Source organism: Populus alba, chromosome 11 (assembly GCF_005239225.2).
Source record: "Populus alba chromosome 11, ASM523922v2, whole genome shotgun sequence".
In the NCBI taxonomy this organism is placed as follows: Eukaryota; Viridiplantae; Streptophyta; class Magnoliopsida; order Malpighiales; family Salicaceae; genus Populus; species Populus alba.
In genome coordinates this window covers 20,056,881-20,076,403 of record NC_133294.1, presented here as the reverse complement: position 1 = coordinate 20,076,403, position 19,523 = coordinate 20,056,881, and the positions used below count along the sequence as shown (strand labels likewise).

General features: G+C 31.8%; 1 protein-coding gene across 2 annotated transcripts; it reads right to left on the bottom strand.

Moving 5' to 3' along the window:
- Positions 1 to 6,204: 6,204 nt before the first annotated feature.
- LOC118031557 (AP-4 complex subunit mu) lies at positions 6,205 to 11,486 on the bottom strand. Of its 2 annotated transcripts, none has more exons than XM_035036008.2 (13): positions 11,319 to 11,486; positions 10,863 to 10,957; positions 10,479 to 10,682; positions 9,746 to 9,862; positions 9,516 to 9,644; positions 9,052 to 9,160; positions 8,514 to 8,617; positions 8,298 to 8,402; positions 7,941 to 8,035; positions 7,233 to 7,320; positions 7,071 to 7,131; positions 6,914 to 6,987; positions 6,205 to 6,441 (listed from the first exon to the last, which is right to left on the bottom strand). In XM_035036008.2, exons 1-13 carry the CDS (start codon positions 11,374 to 11,376, stop codon positions 6,343 to 6,345), a joined length of 1,338 nt encoding a protein of 445 aa, XP_034891899.1. In that variant the 5' UTR covers positions 11,377 to 11,486; the 3' UTR covers positions 6,205 to 6,342. The 2 variants fall into 2 exon arrangements, with proteins under 2 accessions (XP_034891899.1, XP_034891897.1); XM_035036006.2 differs by having other exon boundaries at positions 9,049 to 9,160; positions 11,319 to 11,485.
- Between the last annotated feature and the right edge of the window lie 8,037 nt (positions 11,487 to 19,523).

Sequence of the window (19,523 nt, the reverse complement as noted above, 5' to 3'; positions counted from 1 at the left end):
GCATTTCTTTTACCTTCATTATAAAATTAGAAAACTCTATAAAATAAATTAATTAATTTGTCATTAAATATCACCCTTTAATGTTTCGTTAAATTTGTTTATGCTTCCTAAGAGTCTTCTCGAGTTTCTGTCTTTTAATGTAATCTATAAATTCATTGGTTAGGCATGTTATGTCGCAAATATCAAGATATTGAAAACAAAGGTTTATTCAGTGGTTAAATTTGGAAGGTTAAAGTAGCATCGATTGATCAAAAGCCACTAATTTCACGCAATGACAGAAAAAAAATAATTTTCAGTCTCCATCTAGGATTGCGACCTAAACGGAGGCTGGTTAAAATTCAAATGTTTTTTTTATTTATTTTATATTTTCAGATTGTTTTAATGTATTGATAGTAAAAAAATAAATTTTTAAAAATAAAATTATATATTATTTTAATATATTTTTAAATATATTTTTTAAAAAGAACAATTAATATTACATTATGAAACATCCTCTTAATCATTTCAAAAGCAAAAATTATTTTGTAAGGGTCACATTTCCTTGGCTGCTGCCACGATTAAAGAACTTTAAATTCTAGGCAACTACTTGTCATTAAGAAAGCTTTTGGCTCAATTGTTGTAAAATGTATTATTTGCAGACTGCCAACCGTATAGCTTATTCAAGTATTTGTGAGTGTTAATCAAAGTTGTATTCCAGAAAATAAAAATTGAGTAAGCGAGTTTGAAAATGTCTAATTACAAACTGTAACAAGAAGAATGATATATATTCTCTAGAGTTTTATAAATTTTAAAATTATTAAAAATTTATATAATTATTAATTTTAAAATTTATAAAATTTATTAAAATATACATAAGCTGTCTAAACATTTATGTTAATTTTTTTTTTTAAAAAATGACAGACATGACAGCATCTCGAGTTGGCTTTCACACCGTAAAGAGAAGGCTAACTAGTTGAAACTTGAAAGTCACTGAACAAGAAATGCCTTGACATTTAATTATTACGTGATAATGGATTTGGTCTTTCAGATTAAAATGTTTTGGAATCAGGTCAACATTGTTTTTTTTTTTTTGTCTTCAATTGAATCCCTTCATTCTTACCAGTCATCGGATAATTCATACTCTTTCATGAAAACGACACCATTTTGTAGGGAATATGATGGTTTCGGCTAAAAATGTGAGAAGGGTTATGACAAAACTCTCATATTTAAGATTTTTTAATACTTAGGAAACCCAATTAATTTGGTTTTAAGCCTTGTTCATCCTTTTGACAATCTGTATAGTGGCCTTATGACCAAGTTTTATTGATTTGCACTTTTCACTCTTCTTACGAGACACATAAAGAGAAGAGATAGCAACATGAATCTTGTATTAAGAAGACATTGATACCATGTTTGGTTTGTTTAGTTATGGATGAACATTTTTGGCACTTCTTGAAAAATAAATTTTCAGTCCAAGTCTTCATTTAAAAGGTTCAAATATAGAATAATAATCCAATAATAGATAGGTACTTACGTTTATCTCTATACTCGACAAAATATCAAATCTAAGAATCTAACTATCTTATAGGCCAATATTATTGAATATGGCTACGAGCTAAGTTTAAGTAAATATAGGTTTGATAAGCTGTCAGACTAATATTTTTAGACTTAGTTATATACTAAGTCTAATTTAATACAAATCAATTGTTAAATTTATTATTTTTAAACTTGTTAACATATCAAGCCCAGATAGATATAGGTTTGAAACACGAGTAGACTACGGAATAGAAATTATATAAATAAGTTCTTCACAATTGTGTTAGTCATAGATAATAAAGTTATTCATAAAGAACTTCATCTCCTTCCTCTGCGCCGCTTGAAGGTAAATTACTGTAAATTACAGCAACTGTACGGAAATAATCATCGCTACAGGCCCGAGTTTATATCATAACTTTGCAAAATAGCAATTACAAACTTAAAAAAGGGACAAGGAGATTCAAGAGGCAAGATGTTGCCTTTTCTGGAAAGCGAAAGGAGAGGCCTGGGGACCAATTCCTGAGATCTTTTTCATGCAGTATATCCATGGCTGGTGGACAATTAAATACAATAATTCAGATCTTCAAGAAGTGGACTCCTTTCTATTAATGTCATTGTCAGATTTCCGAGTTTTGCCCAAATCAACACGAGCAATAAATCAACTATACAAAAGTTGTACACGTGTAAAGTTCCTGTACATTGCTTCCCTAGGTAGCTGACATGCAATGCATGATATAAAGCAACTTGGCAAGATCACAAATCGTTTTCTACTAGCCCATTGCCACGCGCAAAAAATATTAAGCACATAAAAAAAAATGTTTATTTAATTAGATGATATTTTAATAATGAATTGAATTATATTTTAATTAAATATTGAACTCTAAAAATATACGATGAACTTAGATTAACTTGGATTGAATTACAAAACCCACGGAGATAATGTTAATAAAAATAAATTAAAAAGCTTAATTTTGAATTAATTTAATAATAAAAGATAAAATCAATAAAAAAAAGCAGCATTTAATTAAAAAACAAAGTAAGACTTGAGTCAACCAAGTAAACTCACAATAAAAATCATGCATGTTATCGGATTCAATATTTTTTTTATCCCATAGATTATTTCTCATTTAATTATATAACAATAAAATGTATGATATTATTTTTTTCTGTATGAAACAACATATTTTTTTAAGAGTAAAAAACATGTGATAGGGCATGTGTGGTCAAGATAGAAAATATAGATTATTGATAATAAAAAATGAAACTGAAAGTTTTTTTTATTTAAGTTAAATAAAAAAATAGATTATTAACGAAATTATATTTATTTTTTAATTGAGAGACAAGAAAAACATTAAACAAAAAAAAAGCTATGAATTAACTCTTTAAATTTGTTCCATGGGTAATAAGAATTCAATGATTTATTTTATTAATTTTTTTTAAAAATCAAATATAAAATAGCAATAAAAAAAAAAAAAAAAAAAAAAAGCCCAGCCATGTATGCTGGCATTTTAAAAAGAAACAGCCCAGCTCGCATGCGTGGCTTGTTCTATTCTTTTTTCCAGCAAAATAATGGTATTTAAATGATGGCGGCGGCTGCAAGGACAGAGGCACTGACGAGTTAATTTGACGATCTTAAAAAAAAAAAAATTTGTTGATTTGAAAACTCCACTCTCAAAAAATCAAAAAGATTTACAACATAACCTAAGATTTTTTGCCTCTGGAATTGAAAAACTAAAATGGGTCTTCTTCACCTCATGATTGATATCCATAAAAAATGAAAATTGATGCTGCCGTAGAGCTCGAAACCAAGAGTTGAACAATACTAAAGCAGACTAAGCTACGAAACCATGTGGTATAAGAATTCCTGTTTTAATGGGCATCGACACATAATAAAGGAGGGCAAGCAGCCACCAAGGACAGGGCATGAGAACAGTTTGGTACATCGTAAAGGCTTTGAAAGAGATAAACCTCAAGCCTAATTTTAATTTTTGTTTAACAAATTATTTAAAAAACCTTAAGATGTTCTGTAGAAATCAACACGTGAACACTTCATGAAGAAAGCAACAGTCATAGAAATGTGAGCATCATTATGGACTGATGGTCTTCCGAGTAATAAAATGGGATGGTCGGGTGGCCGGAGGATTTGAGGGGGAGGAGGAGGGGGAGGAGGATTGAAGCGGGGAACTGTAGGAGAAAATTTGGGAATTTAGGATTAAGGTTAGAATGGACAGATTGAGTATGAGAGTTCGTGTGTTATATTATATATGATGGTAAATTTATCTTTTAATTCAATTTAAATTTAAAAATTGTGTTGACTGGGAATAAAAATTATAATTAAAAAAATTGTGTTATCATTCTTTAGTTTTTTTTTTTTTTGGATAATATTTTTTAGTTTCAATTATATTAATGTTGTTGTTTTTGTTCTTTGTATTTTTCTTGACGAGTCTTGGTATGATTGCAAAACAAACGTCTAATTTATTAAGAAATTGCTGTGTAAAACCCTAATTGTTTATGCGAGGTCACCGTAATATGATTTATTTGTTTTTGTTTTTTTTTTTTCCTGAATCATGGAAGGTGAGAATCTTTAGCTATGAACAATAAAATCAAGTAGTCACGTCATGCATAAACGCCAAGGTTTTTTTTACCATACAAAAGAAACCCAAATGAAATATTTGCTTAGATGGGTCCCGTGGCAATGATTTTGAGCTTTGATTGTTTGCATCACTCCTTGTAAAATCATTGTGATTTTCTTGTTTTCATGGTACTAACAAAAACTGCTCGAGTTAAGAGATAGAACTGGTTTGGTTATGACTTGCATTAATTGTTTAATACTAGATTGAAAGAAGATGAGAGAGCAACAGTTGTCTCAAGAAAATTAGCCCCTCAATCATTTAAGTAATTAATTGAAAATCACATTGCTGATAATGCCATGATATTTTAACATAAATTCAAATTCTTCAAACTCATCTTATATGATGCATACAATCCTTATGGTCAATTATTAAAAATTTATGATGTTTTGATTTCAAGTTGAATCATGATTTTTTTTTTAAAAAAAAAATATCATAACTCATAACTTATTAAACCAAAGTTCAATGTGTAATACTGAATAAATGATTTTCTCGTAAATAAAATTAAATAACAGTTAAGTATCATTATCGAGTTAATATATTTACAGTTATTGTTGATCAACGATTACAAAAACTAAATAATACATTTAGTGAGCAGGTGACCAGGTTTTTTATGTTGAGTGCAACTTTGGATATAAAAATGCCTACAAATTATCCGGTGTTGAAAATATATGCATGTCTATTGATATGTTTTATCCATAAAATTTTTCTAATAAAAAAAAAGTCATTTAAAATTTTATTTACAGCTTTATGAGCTTGATATACCTAATCATCTATAATTAAAGATTTTATTCTTGGTTGCTGATTTATACCCATGATTGGTAGAAATAAGAAAATACACAACTTATCCACTAATTGACATATTATTTTACTCCACTTCAAAAAAATACTAAATATTAAATAATGGTTCGTTTTAACTAATGATTTTTATAAACTTTATATATTTATACTTGATAAGTATGAAGATCAAAAAATTAGAAGATGCATTATAAAGATAAATCAATGTCACTGAGCAACTTGGCTAGTTCTATGTTTATAGTAAGTTTTTTAATTACTTGTCTTGTTTAGGATTTTTTGTGTTTACAACTATATTAAAAAACAATTGTCACGTTGTATTAGTTTTGCCCCTCCTAGAAAATTATCCTATCTCCGCTTGTGGTAGACACCCTATATGTTTTAGTTTGTGGTATAATGTTCACAGGAAGTACAAAGTGGCATCTCTAAACGGAATAACTACTGCAGCGGCCATAAAACATGACACGTATCGTCTACAGACCACAGAACGAACATATTTTGAAAGCTATTGTCGGGCATAATATCTCAACAGATTAAGGACTGGTTGAGGGCGATGGGAAAGGAAGGCAGAGTTGTGTCCATGGACCATGATAGGCAATGCAGGCTCTGGTGGATGCTGGAAAGATGGCAGATCGTGCTGTTTTGGGTCTTTAGGCTTTTCAGGTTTTGCAATAGCTGGCACACGAGGATCAAATGGCAACTCAGGCTTCGGTAAAGGAGGCAATTCAGGTTTTGGCAACTCCTGTAACTGAGGGAGAGGGAATTCAAGCTGAGGAACAGGTGGTAATTCTTGTTTTGGAAAGGTTGGGATGGTGGGTGGAGGGTGCTATTCTGGTTTGGGAAGTCGAGGGGACTTTGGCACATCTATAAGAAGGCGAGAGGCAATTACAATGCTCCCACTAAAACGCGACAAAGCAACTATGAATACAGGAAATATAACCGATGAGTGATTGTTGATTAGCATACTAGGCAATTCAGAATTGGTAGCTCTGAGAGTTGATGGCTTCAATGGTTAGCTATGAGAGGCTCATTATGATTGTGAGAAGGGTTTGCATGAGAGGCTTGTTTCGAGTGTTTATGGCGGGGGGACGATCCACCTGGGGAAGTGGCAGTCAGAAAACCATGGCGCAAGATGCAAGCAAGGATGTATGCTGTTAGTTTTAACTGTTTCATCTATCACGAGTGCTTGTCCTCGAATGGAGTTCATCTACAGGAGGGAGCGAATTAAACACAGGACTACGTCCGTTGAGAATCGATCTAGATGGTCAATAAAACTCGCGAGTGCAAAGATCATCATCTAAAAGAGTTACAATAATACAAGGATCAACGGGCAACAAAGGTTATACAAAAATACAGATGATAACATTAACAAAATGTGTAAGGAACTCGGGAGATTAGAGCATCATATGCGGGCAACATAGGAATTGGCCTGTGTAACGTATCTCACCCATCGATATGGATTATATGTACTTGATTTCTTTGCTATCTGCAAGTATTTCACCTGCACCAGGTAACATGATAGACTTGGCTGTAAGGAATAAAGGGAAAAACTGGCACACAATAAAAACTAAAAATCTTAAAATTGTAAAACTGTTCTTAAATGAGTAAAAAAAATCACAGGTGTGTTTAGCATCCTTGCAAAGCGTTAAACAACCTTTGAAATGCAACAAAGACATTGCAAGCCTTTTACCTTGACATGAATATAGAAGGGGAGAGAAACAGGATCAAGATATATAGCACATCTACCGCTCTTAGTGATATTCTCACCCACTTCATATACAAAATATCATTACATTCATATTTTTATACAAGCAGCCTAGGCTAACCCATAAAACAATGCTGAGCAATTCTTCTACCACTACTATAGTAAGTATTATGGGTCATCTTACCTTTGACCAATTTGTTGCAGCTGTTTGGGTAATAAATCTGATAAACAAAAAATATTGCTGTAATGGCAACCAGTAGTGGCTTACCTGAAGACGTGAAGCATTATACATCGGAATTGTGAATGTCATGCTAACTGGTCCAGCTTCCTTTGTGATATTCCCTGTATGAAGTAGCAAATATTTCATGAAACAACACATGAAAACATTGTAAATTTTCATGACCATTATGATTTATAATTCGTACCATGCAACTCCTGTGAAAATGTCAGCTTTGCACGTAAGGTATGCTCTGATCCCCCAACAATCTGTTACAACACATTATTGACTTGTTTTATTTGCTAGTGCATGATCATTGCTTTGAAAGGAAAGAGGTTATGAAATCAAGGAGAAATTTAAGAAATGTTGCCTTCTTTAATCCCCATTCAAGCCTCCTATTTGCTTCCTTGAAATCTGTTGTTTGCCCAAGTGCTCCAGGTTCCAACTCAAAATTAACTCTGTCATAGAAAACTCATTATAAAAATGTTTGTACTATAAAAATTGATCTAATTTATAAATTACGTATAAACAGTATGATCTGCCTTTGTGACTTGAAAAATCACTTATGAAGAGCAACTTTCTCAAACCCAATCTCTTAACTACATAATCACTATGCCTGATTTTATAAGGTCTATTGACCTTTTGCAAAGACAACTTTATAGCCTACCATGCTCTTGATAATTCCTCAGAAACTAGATTATTTTCTCAGAAAAATGCACTAAAGCATCAAAATACAAACAAGAGACTTCTATCCCCTTAAGATGAAATTCATAGCAAATATGCCTTTTACATCTTCAATCACAGTTTCTAATAATCATGATATTCTGGACTGCCATTCTATTTCTATCGGTGCTCTTTTATTATTATTATTTTTTAGACATGACAATCAAACTTGTCAGTAGTTTCTATTTTCAGGATGCAGACACATAAGCTTGTTGAAATAGTGAAAGGGGGATCACAGCTGATAGGCTCATTTAAGCAACATGCTTAATTTATGAAAACCATGACATAATTTGCTGAGAGCCTGGGATAACTCATTTGTTCCAAAAGACAAAATGTATTCTACATGAAAGAATACCTGGTGGTATATTTTGGCAGTGGCATCTGTACAATGATTGTGTTTGCAGTAATGCTTGAGGGAAATTCAGCAGATACTTTAAGAATCACTTCAGCCTATCAACATCAAACATAAAGAACAGTGGAATGGTTATAAACTGTACATTAGAAGCAATAGTGAATGACTTTCTCCTGAATAAAATTTTCCATTTATTTAGTCAAACTTTGGTTCAAGTAATGTAGACTTAAAACCAAAACTACAGAAATGGAAAACACATCTCTTGACCAATGCACAAGTTGTTATATCACTATGATTGGTTCTTTCAAGCCAAGTTATTTTCATTGTCAAGTAGAGTTCAGTATGGAAGATAATAATCACCTTAAGTGCACCTGCTTCTTCTATCAAAGTATTAATACGAAAAGGAGGTTTAAATTCCTGAGTCATCCGATAATTCATGACAGGAAATTCACCATCTGGCGGTACCTGATATGTATTGGCAGGATAAAATTCTTATTAAGAAACTGGAAACATGTACATTGAACCTCTCCAATCTACGTACACCTTTCAAGCTCATGTTGCTTTAGTTTCACTTACCAGAGTCAAAGTTCTATCCAGATCAAAATTATCTAGACGTACAGACTCATGAAAATTACAATCATCAAGTATCACTGAGCCTGACCCAAATGAACTTCTATAATCTGAAACAGCAAGCAGCAATATTGTAAGCGTGAGAGAACTTTTTTTTTTTTTTTTACCATATTTAAAAGACAGCAGAAAGACACCATAGTAGATAATCATGGCTGACTATCACAAGGCACACAAGCATGCAAAAAGGATTGAATAGAAATAGAAAAAAAAAATCCTCTCATTACGAACTTCAAAAACTAATTCAGCAAGGACCAAAAAAACATAAAAGCACAACCATATCGAATTATTAGCTGAAACTTATTACTAAAAGTAAACATGGCATCAAGAATATAAACTATATAAATGCACCATACTTGTTCATGCAAACATTCAACAAAGGAGCAACTCAGCTGTGAAATGTTAATGTTTAAGGCAATCATATGTAGGTATTATGCGGTCCAATAGCCAGTATTTCCTAAGGTTAGATGAATTGATCTCTCACCACCTCTTCCTATGCTCAAGTCCTCATTAAGGGCTAATCGGATTTCTGGATTTCCAGAAAGATAGCTCTTCATTTGAATGGTGCCATCAATTTCAGAAGTCAATATATATCCCTGTACAGAGAAAATTGCATAGATTAAAGAAAGATCGTGCATTGAGGAAACAAATAAAGCAGCTAATCAAGCAAAGATCATGAATGATTTTTGAGGAATAAGCACCATAAAAATTTAAAACAACATGAAGACAGTTCAGAGTGACTTCATGCATCCTCATCTAGTAAACCAATTCATTTACTTCATTCATTCCAAAAGAGGACAATAAAACATGCCAAGAACAGCGGCATGAGTAGGAGAAACCATTCTTAACAGACATTTGTTGCTCATGCAGTTGACTTTCAAATCATTACACCACATACACAGAAGCAATAAAATAATCCAAACTACAGATAATGAATGCATAAATGCTTACACTAGAGCTGAATGTCACACTGATTTTCTCGATTATATCCACAAAGATTTCCTCCCTCTTCCTACCCCCTGGCTCATTTGCAACAACAGACTTTGTGACAGCTGTACCTGGCATCCTTTTTGTCCCTTGCTGCATTCATCCAAATTCTTATAGTTATTTGCATGGCATATGCAAACAAAATATTAAGCAATCCAAGTAATTTGAGCATGATCAGACAGATGATACCATACCATGAAAATGGCAGCGGGACTCAGAGGTTGCAAACGTGCAGCATCGACCACAAGTGGCTCATTGAATACATAGGACTTCAACAGTTCAGTGGACGTGGTTTGTACATAACCAAAATCCTGGTAGAAGGCAACAAGTCACATGTTAAACTTTTTGGAAGAGCAATCAATAAACAATCAAACAAAAGTTTAGCTTCGGTTAAGTAACATAACTTGTGCATGGACACGACATGTCTAATATTTCATGCAAAGCAAATGGTCAATGTACATTCTGCCAAAAATTCAGATGAACTGATGTTGTGTGCCCCATGATGCAAGAAAGACATACAAATCCACTCATGAGTCATTTTGAACTTTAAGGAACAAATGGATATGCTGGACAATAGAAATGTCATTTGATAAAAAAATTTGGTAACAAAGCGTCTTCTATACAATTTTGATCATTTAGGATGTCTGATCATCCTATTTGCACAGCATTATTCTTTCTTTAAGTTTCTTTTGTACCAAAGAGAAAAGCAGGAAAGAAATAAAGGGCCTTCGACTTTATGTCAGAGGTTCAAAATGTTGAAACCAAAGTACAAAAAAATATAAAATTGAATAGCAAAGGATGAAGAAAGCAAACAAACAAGCCAGGAAACAGAAAAAATAAATAGCACACACACCAACAAATAGAGCACCGGACATGAAGTCAAGAGCTACTGATAAAACAAAAAAGACAGCATGATAGAAAGCTTACAATGACTTCATCAAGCAACTCATACACGAGCACAAAGTTTTTCCGAAGAGAATCTTCATTGAGTACCCCAAGATAATCTTTGATAACACGAGCAATCCTTTGTAAAAGTTCCAAGACCAGAGAAGGTGACACATTTACTCTCGTGGTTGCAACAAATAATAATCCAACTACTTTCACATGAAAGTAGTTTACACCATCCACATTCTATTCATAGAAAAAAAAAAAAAAGGAATCACAAAAAAGAAGGGAAGAAATCAGCACATTACTCTAAATATCTATTCACTAACCTAACGAAAAGAAAGACTCGGAAAATGTTCCAAATCTTAATAATAATAGTAAAAATAACGCCTGATATTATTATCATACAGCAAATAAGATACCTACAAAGACAGGGGGGGCCTCTTCTTCTCCGTCTTCCTTCCAAAACTTGACTTTGCGGAAAAATATTTCTGCACTTCCTTTTGGAACTTCACCGCGATCTTCAATTGACGAAATCACAATCAATCAATAGAATCCTATACTCTCTCTCTCTCTCTCATTCAGTAAAATAAAACAGATTTTATCATTACAAATCACAATTCAAACACTAAAAACCCTAGTAGGTCTGTTCGATAATTATATTAACACCACTAATTAAACCTATTGAACAATTGAATTCAATTTAAATCAAATGGAATACGAAACACATGGCACTAGAAGACTGAATGCAGGGAGATTTGGAGCTGTCTTAGATTAGATTAGATCAATTGATTACCAGAAATAAATGAGATCTGCCTGTCAAGTAAAAGGATCAGATCGGTAAAGAATATCAGGGAAAACAGAGAGATAGAGAGGACTTACAATCGCGAAAGACAATATTGTCGCCTCGCTGCGAGAGCACGAAGAATTGAGAGATCATGATTTCTTTCTTCTTTTTTAGCTCGATCGATTTGTTTCTGCAGTCTTGCAAGCTAGTTCAAGTTGAGGCACCAATTTGCTTTGTTGGCTTCGAGTGCTTGCGTCACATATTTCACTGCACGTTTTTCATTGCCGTTCCACCTTTGTTATTACACTTTGGCCCCTGCAGAATTTATGTAATGCCCGTTTGAACCAATGCACCTTCTGTAACTGGAACTGTTAAGAAACAAGATATATATATACCAGGCTTCGTTTTCATAAAAACCATATTTATTTAGAAAAAGAAAAACCCTAACTTTATTTTCAAATATATATATTTCTCATTTTTTTCATTTTTTGAAATTTATACTGAGCTTATAAAATATATTTTTAGATGTTATAAATATTTTATATTTTCAAAATAAAAAAAACATGAACAATACAATTTTTTTTCTTTTATATACATGTGCTTTTAGCAATGTAAAATATTAAAAAAAAATTATATATTTTTATATTTAATTAGTTTCATATTTTTTTATTATAAATTTAACATAAATATATATATTTTTTAATAATATAAATTTTTATGATAATTATTAATTTAAATAAAATAAAATTAATATCCAACAATTAAACCATCATAAGTAAAAGAAAAATATTAAGATGATTATTATAAATTATGATTTTGATTATTTTTATAAAAAATATTTATAATCTTAATATATTTTTTATTTTTTTCTGTGAAAACTTTTGTTTTCCAACAAATAAACTCGTTTTCGAACTTTTCATTAAACAATAAAAACTAGAAAAGAAATATGAAAAATTGTTTTCAATTACTAAATAAACTCTTTCACTTAATCCAAACGCACTTCTTCTCATTCAAAAAAAATTCAAAAAAAGAAAAAACGAGAACAAAAGCACTATTACATAGAAAAAACATAAATTCATCTTATTTGAATCTCCATGAAAAATATGTCACATTATGATTAAATTATATTTTTTTATGAATTAGAAACTTTTCATAATATATTATAGTTCTCTAACAATTTTCTTGTACGTGCTATAAATTTAACTGCTTAAGAACCTTAAGTTTTTATATATAATATAGTATCATAAAACTTTAGTGAGTAAAAAATCCTGGCGCTAGCATCAGTTGTTGAACTGGTGCCCGTGGAAAGAATATGCATTTAAATTCAATCTTATATCGTGGAAGTGTCAACAAAACGAGCACTCATTCTCACAATCTTTGCATTTTTTTTTTTTATTAAAGTGGTGTTCTGCCAGCTTACACGTGATAATATTTATATTGTTTTTTTTATTAATATTGATATTCAAATTAGCTTATGTTTAACAATATTTATATTTTATTATTATTATTAATAATATGAATATTAAGACGAGTTTGTGCACAATAATATTTACATTATTGATCAGGATTGGCATCTTCTTTTGTTCTTAATTTTTCAACTTTTGCATTACCAACCTACTCCTCGATGAAACTACAAGACACAAAAGTTGAAATTTGAAGAAAATTTCTCAAGATATATTAAGAAAATGATATAAATAATATAATTTGAGTAGTTATTTCAAAAGATTTCTCTTTGAAAAAATAATTTTTTAAAATTGAAATATTTAAATGTAATAATATTTCAAATTTATATTGAAACAATAAGATTTTCTTTTAGTATTTATACAATAAATTATGATAAAAGCTAGTTACCAACTAGAAAAGATAGTAATATCTCACTTATAAGAATTAAGTTAAGCAAAAGTAAAACTTTCATTCCCGTCTTGCGCACTAAGTAATGCCTATATTTTTTAAGCCTTTTATTTTCGATAATAATTTATTTTTTAGTTCTTAAACTGGAATCATAGTTTTTAAAACTTCTGCAATTTATTCTTCTAATAACTATATTTTTTCTTAATAGCTATTTATTTTCACTAACAGCTATTTTTCTAGTATCTATATTTTAAAGGACGACTGTTTTCTTTTAATTCTCCATTTAATTTTTTTTTATGGATTTTACATATTCTAATCCTATATATAAAAAAACTGCACTATTTTAAGAATATAAAGATTTCTGTACTTTTTTTATTAAGCTAGAGATTAGCCGGGGATTTGTGTACCATGTTGGCATGATTTGTGGAGGGAAGTGATCCTTGAGGAGCTGGACGTTGGCTGGAGTGGTTCTTGCCTATTGTGCCTCCGTAAGATGGTGCCTCCATCAGAGAAAAGAAGAATCTTTGACCGACGATATTTTAAAGCGAGCTTTGGACTGTGGTTTTGTGAGGACGTCCGTGAGCTTATTGGATGTGGAGACATGTGCGAGTCGGAGAGAGCCAATAAACTCCTTTTCCCATACAAAATGGAAATCAAGACCCTGATGTTTCATTCTTGAATGAAAAATAGGATTGACGCATAGGTAAGTAATCACCGATGATATCACAAAGTGGACGAGGTGGCTATGAAGGGGGAAGCTGTAACTATTGGAGGAGATTGGTTAGCCATATGATTTCAACGGCGGCTGAGACAACAAAGTGATACTCTGCTTCTGTTGAAGAACGAGAAAAAAAACATAAGCATATATGCATGGAGGTGAAATCATCGTGATTGCCTGCCCACTTAGCATCAGAGTAAGTTATCAATGTATCAAGGGCTGTGAGCGACAAAGAAGCAGAACATGGTTAAGTGTGTGCTAAGGTATCGAATCATAAGATGTTTCGCTGCAGTCCAGAGAGTTTGATTTGGAGATTACATGTATTGAGTTAATCTGTTCACGGCATGTGCAACATCTAGTCGTGAGAGACAAAGATATTACATGCTACCAATCAAACTACATCACTGAGAGGCATCAACTTGTTGAGAGCATCGATGAGAGCGAGTCAAGTAGAGCAACTTAGAGGTGTTACTGATTCCTTGATTCCCTTCATATTAAAACGAACCAGGATATCACGAATGTATTGCTGTTGAGAGATAAACATGCTTCAGGTGTGGAAATCACCTCAACACCAAGGAAATAGTGAAGGTGACTGAGGTTTTCGATGGAGAATCAATGGGAGAGTGCTGCAATACATGATGAATGAATATGGGAGAGTTGCCTAAGTAATAAGTCATCCACATCAATAAGAATAAATCCGAACAGTCTTGTTAGTGTAGATGAATAATGAATAATCAAATTGAGAGCTTTGTCCTTTGTTTGAATTGTGTCAGTTGCTTCATTTAATTGCTCATGAATTTGAATTTCGTTTCTTTGATGTACCTGCGTGTTGCTCAAATAAGAAATTGATGCTAGTATGCCTGATGTTGACTGTGGGAAGCTTGACAACACAGTGATGGAATCAAGAAAGGAAAGAAAAAGAAGACGGTGGTTGAAGCTCGACCATTACCATCTATGAACCAAGATGAGGTGGAGACAGATTCGCAACATTTCGAACCATAAAAGCTTCTCTCCAGGTTGAAATCCCAGGATGCTTAACACCTTGCTGATTGAGCCTCAGAAAGAGTTTTGAAAAGCTCCACTTCTCCCCTGTTCAACAGCGCAGGATGACAGAAGGATGAAAAAGCAAACGGACTTTCTCAAAGCCATAATATTACTCTTTTGCTTGCTATATGATACTAACAAGTATCTGTGCTTCTTGAAAATGAGAAACCTCTGCTTCGTTAATTTGATCAAAGAAGTCCGCCCCGCCATCTGTTTTGGACATTCAGTACTTCAAAGCTTGTGAGTTCTTGAGCAAGTCCTGTAGAGCTGCTCGAAGCATTTAATCTCAGAGCTGAGTTCTCCCAGAAAATGAAGACAAGTGATCATTGAGATTGTGAAGTACGCGCCTCACATGTTACACTCCCAGTTTATCCTAGGAACCTGGAAGCATCGCTAACTTTAGCATCACCAGCAAAAGTTACACTTGCCTGATCTGCTATCTGTAAACTGAAAGTGTCTTTACTCTCAAGTAGTAGGTATTTTTTGAAAATTTCATAAAATTACTCTGGCCATGAATACCGTCAACTTTGCATTATTGTTTCATAAAAAAATCCATTTCAAAGCAGAAAAAAGGGAATCTATGACCTTGCGTGATCATAACCACCGAGAATCAATGACGTCAACAGCCAGGGGGGGGGTGAATCCTACCGTTTGGTGGGGTAGAAGAGAAGCAAAAATGGAAAAAGAATTGTTTCGATATGTGATAGTGTGAAGCAGGACAAGAGGGTTTAAACCCTGGTTAAAGTTAACAAGTGAAACATGTAACAAAATAATTAGGATTCTGTACTGGCATTTGGAGAAAGCTGACAAGTTTTTTCTTTTTTTCTTTTTGGGTAAATGAAAACTGACAAGTTGTCTGCCAAAATCTAAACGCAAATAATTGAAGTAAAAAAAAGAAAAAAGTCACATTTACTAAACCCCCCTGTGAAACTTCAGAAGCTTGGTTTCTTTGCTAACAAGTTCATTAACAGGCCTGGTCATTGTTATGTTCCTTAACAGGATCAATTTCATTCGAATTTCAGCAGATTTCCTGGTACACGCTGATAGGTATAGGTAAAACCAATATAGTAAACCCTTAATTAAACAGTGGATAATCAAAACATTAAATCAATAATACATAAAACAATATATAAAAAATCCTTGGTTTCTATCAATTACAACCCTGGATAATAAGTGCATGCATGAACTTACTTGAGTGAAGGTGATAACCGCAACAAAGTATCGTCAACTCTCCCCCAGTTTCTCCTGAGGAAGGAGAAGTCAGAGAACAAGCAAGCTAGTATCCTTGGTCATCGAAGATTAGCACATAAACAATCAGAATATAAGTAGAGGCTGAGAGAAAAGAGCTTGCTGTTTTCAAACTAGGTCAATTCCCGTGAATGAATTGATGATGGCTGAAAAGGGGTGAGCTGAAAGGGTTCCCCTTTGACTGAGAAAGGCCTAAAAGCAGCCATTGTTGCAATAATGGAACTAGTTTTTTAGCCTGTAATTTGAGAGCAGAGGACTTGCGAAGATTAGACACTTGGAAATCAGTTAGTAGAAAAGCTACATGAGTATGAATCTGTGGGATTCGCCAGACCATCTCGCTTCCCGCCCTTGTCCTAGGCAAGTCTCGACTTGCATGCTTATTATTTTTGTCTCAGACTTCACTTGTCAACATTGGATTTTGATTCATAAATAAATAAATTACTCAGAGGTAAAGGAAGGCACACGAGGCATTAAAAAAAAAAGCCTTAAGGGGAAGGCAATTTCACCATAACTATAGACACTTTTATCTATTCACCACAACAAAAAAATGAAAATTTTATTCTTTTTTAAAAAATTCATAAACATTTGTATTGGGAGTATTTTTGGTTTCTTACGTAGTGCATTGGTTATTAAAACTTTGTTCGGGTATAGTTGTTTTTTACATGTTTTTATACAGGAAAATGATTTAATTACCTCCAAAACAAAAAAAAAATTATAAACATGTTAAGGAGGGATAGATAAGTCTTTTTGTTTGTTAATATACACTGAATTAACAAGTATATCCTTAGTACCAAAAAACTTTAACCATGGGGTCAACGGCCTTTAGGTCTTTTTATGTTGGTTTTATGGTAATTGTTAAGGTAATCAAGGGCATGAATGTTCTTTTGTATTAATTAAATATTGTTTCATTTTAAAAATTTAATGGTGAGTATTGTGCAAGCATTAATGTGTTGGAGGAGCCTGCTCAATTTAGACATGCAGCACTTCTTAGTGACAAAAATGCTATTTTTTTATTTTATTAGATGTACGGCAGGTGATACAGGTCAGCCTTTTTTTCTTCTTTTTTTTTCTCTCTTTTAGTCGAAAAATAAAGGTTGGTCCATTTCGTTATTGATATTTCAACTTCAGTCCTTATTCTTTTGATTTTTAGCTTTTATTCTTGGTGCTTTTATTAAAGTTTTATTTATTTTCAATTTAATTCTCAATTCTAATTTAACATGTATAATGTTTTTCAATTTGTTTTTTTTTTCTTTGCTATTTTGTCAAAGTTTTAGTGGTTTTTAATTTTATATTTCAACCCAAGTTTGTGGTGTTTTGTTTTTTTTAATCAAGTTCTCATTTTTTTTACTTTTTATTTTGTCATTCTACTAATATTTTTTCAATCAACCTTCCAATCAAAAAATTATTCTTGTCCTTTAATTTATATTTTTTTTATTTTTACCCACATATTTTAATTGCTATTTTTTATTTGAAATCCTTTAATATAATTGATTTTTTTTCTTGATTTTATTCTTCGACATTTGATTTGTTGAGGATCGAACTTCTCAATTTTTTCATCCATTGTGCTTCCGATCTAATCACATGTGTCACATGTTTTAAAAGATATTTATCGTTCAAGCCTAACCCAAACTCATCACTTTAGTGATTTGGATTTGAGTTAATAAGTTTTAGGCTCAATATGGTGGGTTGTCTAGAATTATCCTAAGCTCAAATCACCAATACACTGGGTTTATGCTAGCCTATCTCGAACCTATTATTAAAGATGATTTGGGTCTAAGCTTGTATGAGCCCATGTCTATCATTTATATCTCAAATTAGTGAGTTCAAAATACTGAAATCCATATCTTAAAGGCACTATTTACTTCTCTTTAAATATTTCATGGATAATTTTTTCTTGCAAGCTTAAGGACATGGACTATGTTGTTTTAAGAAAATACAGCTACTTATAAGAAAATATTACTTACCACATGACAGAATAACTAAAGGCATGGGATTAATTTAACTGTTTATATGAACAATAAACCAAGTTAATATATTATATTTGTTATCTATTAAAATAATTGTTTTGTTGCTCACCTGGCTAACATGCGGCGTTAACGTATTGAAGATCATAGTTCGAATGGTAGCCCCGCCAATATTTTTTCTTGTGTGATAAATGATAAGTTGCTATCACTTAAATTATATATATATATATATATATATATATAAAAGCAGGTCGCTCGCCTCATATAAAAGAAAATTAATAAATAAGGGCATGAACACATGAGCTCGAGTATGGGCCGTGTGTTTAGGTTGTTTTGTAATAAGCCCGTGATTTTTTTTAATTGAACAATTTTTTTTTTAATTTATATTCAATAGCAAGTGTTTATTTAATCTTATTATTTATTATTGGATTGATTGCAAATCAGTATTCATATTTTTTATATCATATAATAAATTTTAAAAAAATAATTTATTCCGATAAATTCTACAACTTAGATCATGGGTTTAACGATGTGATTAGGGTGAAACTTACTTTTTTTTTTTCCTTCAAATTTTATTTATTAAGACCTGCTCAGACTATAAGGTCATGTCAAGGAAACACTTACACAATTTAACTTAAAACCTTGGGTAAGTAAAGAGTCGGTTAGGATTTTTTTGCTTTTTGTTATTGACATTTTGGTTTTTTTTTCCCAATTTCATATTTTAATGTTGGATTTTTATTAGATTTTATCATCCAGTATTAGGTTAATTGTGAATCGATGTTCATATTTTTTATGATATAATAAAATAAAAATTCAATTTAACCCAATAAATTCAATATCACGGGTCACGAGTTTGGTGGATTGATTAGAGTGAACTTGACATGTTTCTTTTTTGTTTCCTTTGATTTTTTTTTTCTTTTAACCTACCAAGTTGATAAGGTTCATATCAAGACAACTCTAATATGATATAACTTAAAATTTAGGTTAAATAAAGAATTAGGTTGAAATTTTGTAAATTTAAATTGTTATACTAAATTTAGAATGTATTTTGAAATGTGGTAATGATTATAGTTCAAAGTGTTTTTTACTTAAAAATATATTAAAATAATATTTTTTTTTATTTTTTAAAAATTATTTTTGATATCAACACATCAAAACGATCTGCAAAATATAAAAAAATAATTTTAAACAATAAAAATTTAAAATTAAAAAAAAATATGACCTGCACCGCATTTTCAAACACACATTTATTACCTATCAAAAGAAATTTTGGATAATTTAAATATTATTTTCCTATGTTCTAAATTTTTTTTGATTCGCGCCACAACAATAGCGATGATAACCTAGTTCAATACTAAATGATACTTCTAGAATAGGGGAAACAAATTAAATCAGGGAGGAGGACGGCCCCTCGTCCTGTCATCCACCCCCCAGCCCCGCCACCGCTAAAAAGACTAATTTAAACGAAAAAAACA

What these genes read in the sequence shown, in the direction of transcription:
- LOC118031557 (XM_035036006.2), bottom strand. Translation starts at nt 11,376, where the DNA reads ATGATCTCTCAATTCTTCGTGCTCTCGCAGCGAGGCGACAATATTGTC. An exon ending in TTGAATGGGGATTAAAGAAG is followed by an intron (nt 7,132 to 7,232) that starts GCAACATTTCTT and finishes GTGTTGTAACAG; the next exon opens with ATTGTTGGGGGATCAGAGCA. An exon ending in ATTTTCACAGGAGTTGCATG is followed by an intron (nt 6,988 to 7,070) that starts GTACGAATTATA and finishes TACTTCATACAG; the next exon opens with GGAATATCACAAAGGAAGCT.